This window comes from Saccopteryx leptura, chromosome 1 (genome assembly GCF_036850995.1).
Source record: "Saccopteryx leptura isolate mSacLep1 chromosome 1, mSacLep1_pri_phased_curated, whole genome shotgun sequence".
Taxonomy (NCBI): Eukaryota; Metazoa; Chordata; class Mammalia; order Chiroptera; family Emballonuridae; genus Saccopteryx; species Saccopteryx leptura.
The window spans coordinates 272,282,519-272,286,593 of NC_089503.1; the positions used below are offsets into that span (position 1 = coordinate 272,282,519).

Consider the following 4,075-nt stretch of genomic DNA (forward strand, 5'->3'; position numbering starts at 1 on the left):
TCCGTCTCTCTGCTCCTGTCTCTCTCTCTCTCAAAATATATATTTTTTGAAAACAAAAGGTCTCTCTTTCATCTCTGGTCAGCTGTTCAGTCCCCCCCCCCCAAATGGTCATGGTTCTTTCCAGGGAGGGTCCAGTGAGATAGCAGGGTTAGTGCTAAGAGACTGGTCTCCACGACTGGCTGTCACTCTTGATCCCTGCCAGTTTCCAGCTATGTGACCCTGGGTAATTCCTTACCCTCTCTGTTCCATGTGTCCTCAAAGATAAACTCCTCATAGAATTATTGGGAGTGTTAAATGTATATAATAAGCACCTTATAAGGGGTGGATTTTATTATTACAAATATACAAGCAAATATATTTATGTAACAAACGTGTTAAGAAAAAATACCCAAAACTTCTAAAGAAGGCACCAAACAAAATTATTGAGTGCCCTTTCAGAGACAGACCATTGGCTAATAACCCCACCTATGGGTCATATAGGGGAAGTCACCTTGTTTGACATACTATTTAGTATTGATTGGGGCCCAGCCTCTGTATAAGAAGTTAAAGATCGATAAATAACAACTTATTTTTGTCTGGTAGAGAAGAAAAACCGGTTATGATTTTATGACCTGAGAGGAATTAACTTTTTGTATCAGCTGAAATCTTATTCTAATATTCTTTTCACTGACTGTCAATAATGGTTTTTATTTCTTTCTTTGATCCATCCTGCTGGTTCATTCATTAAGTAAATAAATTCAGGTGCTCATTTTATATTTGTATTAGTCAAGTTTAGCTTTGTGCAGATTTTACTTTGACAAATAGTAGTATGCCATACTCACTGTTCTACCTTTTGGTTATTTTTCACTCAAACATCTAGAAGATAATTTCATATCAGAACATACAGAGCTTCCTTACTCTTGTTTTATCATTGTATAGAATGCATCATATTTAAACCCATAGTTAATTCAACCAGTCCCCTATGAACACTTAGGTGGTTTCCAACTCTTTCACTGTTGCAAACAATGTTGTATGAATAACTTTGTACGTAGAATGACAGGCAGAAGGGGCTTTACAGGGCTAAGGAGCCTGTGGGAAGGGGCTTATTCCCTGTTCCCAGCCCAGCCTAGCCTCCTCCTCCTGACTCCTCCTCTGCACCCTGAGCTCCTGGTATGGCCAGAGAGGAAGGGTCAGCCTGTGATGCCCTGCACGCCTGGGCTCTGGCTTGCATTGGCTGGGAGATGAGGGTGCCTTGGAGAGGAGGATCTTGAGGGCTCAGGGCCTGGGACTGGTACTGTCCCTGGGCTGTAGCCACTGAGGGCACATGCTTAACAAACCCTGAGGACTCCGGTAAGGGGTGAGGTCCAGGAGCCTGGGACTCCCTATGGGGGGTACTAGGGGAGGGGAGGAGCAGTGCCTAGCAGCTCTGGCACAGACTTGCTTCGGGTTCCCAGCACAGGTGGGTGGTCAGAGCACACAGTGTGGCAGGCAGTGGTGAGAAAGGGACTGGCTAGGCTGGTTGTGATGGTCACAGGGTGGTCCAGGACACCCCCTTCCTGAGGAAACTGGGCAAAGGGAAGGCTCAAGGTGGCCTGTAACCTCTTTAGGAGAGATGGGGCAACCTGGGCTTGGGCCACAAGTCTAGGCAAGGCCCGCCACTCTGGTCGGCAGTGCTAGCTGAGCTGTTTACCTCGGGGCCGCCACAGCAACTGCTGGATCCTTTGCACAGCGTCAAAGCTGTCAGACAGCACTGCCCACTCAAGGGCCATCCTGCCCCGAGCGGGATCCACCGCTGTCAGGTCAGCACCCAGGAGGGACACAGGGGTGATGTGGGCTGGGGCAGTCATGGGTGATTTGCAGAAGGTCTAATTCTTTTGTTGCAGGACTGATTTGGGTTAACTTTAAAACCAGAGTCCCACCCATCTTGTCACATCTGGAGTCTGGGATCCCCCAGTGGCTGCAGCCCAGGGACAGGACCAGTCCTAGATCCCAACCTCTTATTTGAGATTGATAAAGAACACTGAAATACAGAGACGGAGAATCATATTGGGGGGTTCCAAACTGGAACAGAACGGGGACCCCGTGATCCAAGGAACCGACTGGAGGTGTGGTATGCAGGCTTCCAGGGAATGGGGAGGCCCAGGCGGCACCCTCTGGGGTAAGTGGTAGGAGATTCTGCTGGTCCTTCTTCTCATCACCAAACCCCTCTAATCCTGGGAGGTGTAGCAGTCACTCTGAGTCAAAGGTGAAGGTGCAAAGCCCCCCCTTCACATTCCCAAACCAATCTGATGGATGGAGAAGGGAAAAGCTGGAGAACTGGGGTCCCCCAGAGTGATCAACAGAGGAGAGTCCCACCTCAGGGAATGGGGGCCTTTGACTCCACAGATAGTGTGGCCTTCACTCCAGAACAACTCCACACGGCCACACATCTCAACCACACATCACTGTGACTCTGGAGCCCTGGCTTGTCAGAGCTGGAAGTCAGCCCGGAGAAGGCCAACACTCTCAGTAGACTGGTGAGGCCCAGAGAGGGAGGCCATCTGCCCAGGGTCACTCGGCTAGTGGCAGAGCCAGGATGAGAACATGAAGGTCTGCTTTCAGATACCAGCCTTTTTTATTTTAGGTGTTCTCCAGTTGGTCTAGGTTATCATCTCAAGCTTTCTTTTCTGGGACTTCCATTAATAACACAAACAGAGCTATCCGGAGCTGAACTTTGTTGATAGTAAGAAGTCCAAGCACCCTCCCTTTGTCCAGGATGTCAACCTAGATTGGTCTTCTATCTCCAGCTGACTGGATATGACAGCTGGCTTGGGGCAGGGATTAGAGGTCACAGATCCTGGTCCATACAGCCTATGCACCAGCCATGAGGAGGGCAGCCACACAATCAGAGCGGTCCTGAGTGGCAGCCTTCGTCAGCGCTGTGAGCCCCCACGGGTCTCCGTGCTCCAAGTCCAGGCCCGCAGAGTAGTTGTGCAGGGGACTCACTCAAGGTGCATGGCCTGCAGAGCACCAAAGGTAGATCTTGGATCCCCAGGAAAGGGGTGTTGAAGCCCCAAACCCACCCTTGACCCAACACAGCAGAGTCTGTGGTGGGAGAACATAATGTAGAGTGTGAAGCTGTGGCCTAATCTAGAGTTGGGGACTGGCAGAGGGTGGGGTCAGTGGTCTCACACCTGCTTGGGCAGCCAGCATGAGAGCTGTGTCTCCTTCTTTGTCCTGTTGGTTCACATTCAGGAAAGGACAGCAGCTGAGTAGGGCCACAACACTCCAGAAGCCGTGTAGCATGTGACCATGAGGTCTGTCTGGGGGGAAGGGCAGCTCAGCCCCTGTGCTTTCTCCCAGGAGCTCCTTGGGGTCCCTGTGCTCTCTAAACCCACATTGTCCCAGAGATATCTCAGCCCCTGTAATGACCAACTCTCACCCCTTCCCTTCTTCCTGAGGACCCAGACATTGGGTGTTGACCCTGACACTCTTTCAGGATAAGTGTGAAGTGGCGGGGACCCAAAGCTGCCCCAGCGGTCCTGGTAAGTAACTAGGGTAGCTCACCGTCCAGTTGCTGTCCACCTGAGTGGCCTCCTCTGGGGAGACCCCATCATCAAGCATGGCCTGAAGCTGGGCAGAACCATTGCGGACACAGGCCCAGTACCGTGAGTGCCCCTAGCCTGCAGTCTGGGGCAGGGGACTCACTGCCAGGGCTGGAGAGTGCCTCAGACATGTCCAGTTCCCCTCCACAGTAGCAGCTCTGCCTCTTCCAGCCTGGCGGAAAGGGTGAGTCCCTCCTCTTCATGCAGTTGACATCTCTAACACAGAATGAGGGGGAGCAGTATCTCCCTGCATCCCAGGGAGGGGTCTCAACGCTTGCGGGGTGGGGGTGGGCACCTTTGAGGGGAGGACAAGGAAAGGCCATAGCCCCAAAGGGTAGAAGTGGCTCACTCTAAGTGAGGATCCCAGGGAGGTTCAAGAGGACCGGTCTTCTCTCCCACCGGACCTTGCCTAGGGTTCGGAAGCTCCCTGGGAAGCCGTCATTGCTGAGGCCCACAGCACCCCGCCCCCCAGATTCCTGGGAGCACAGTCAGTCACTAGATCTCTGGAGCGA

General features: G+C 51.9%; 1 protein-coding gene across 1 annotated transcript; it reads right to left on the reverse strand.

The window, feature by feature from the left end:
- Positions 1–1,059: 1,059 nt before the first annotated feature.
- On the reverse strand, positions 1,060–3,766 carry ANKRD33 (ankyrin repeat domain 33). Its single transcript, XM_066360243.1, is given in 7 exon segments — positions 1,060–1,385; positions 1,388–1,786; positions 2,868–2,978; positions 3,153–3,260; positions 3,263–3,281; positions 3,526–3,624; positions 3,626–3,766. Coding segments are annotated over 7 exon segments (1,203 nt in total).
- Positions 3,767–4,075: the final 309 nt, after the last annotated feature.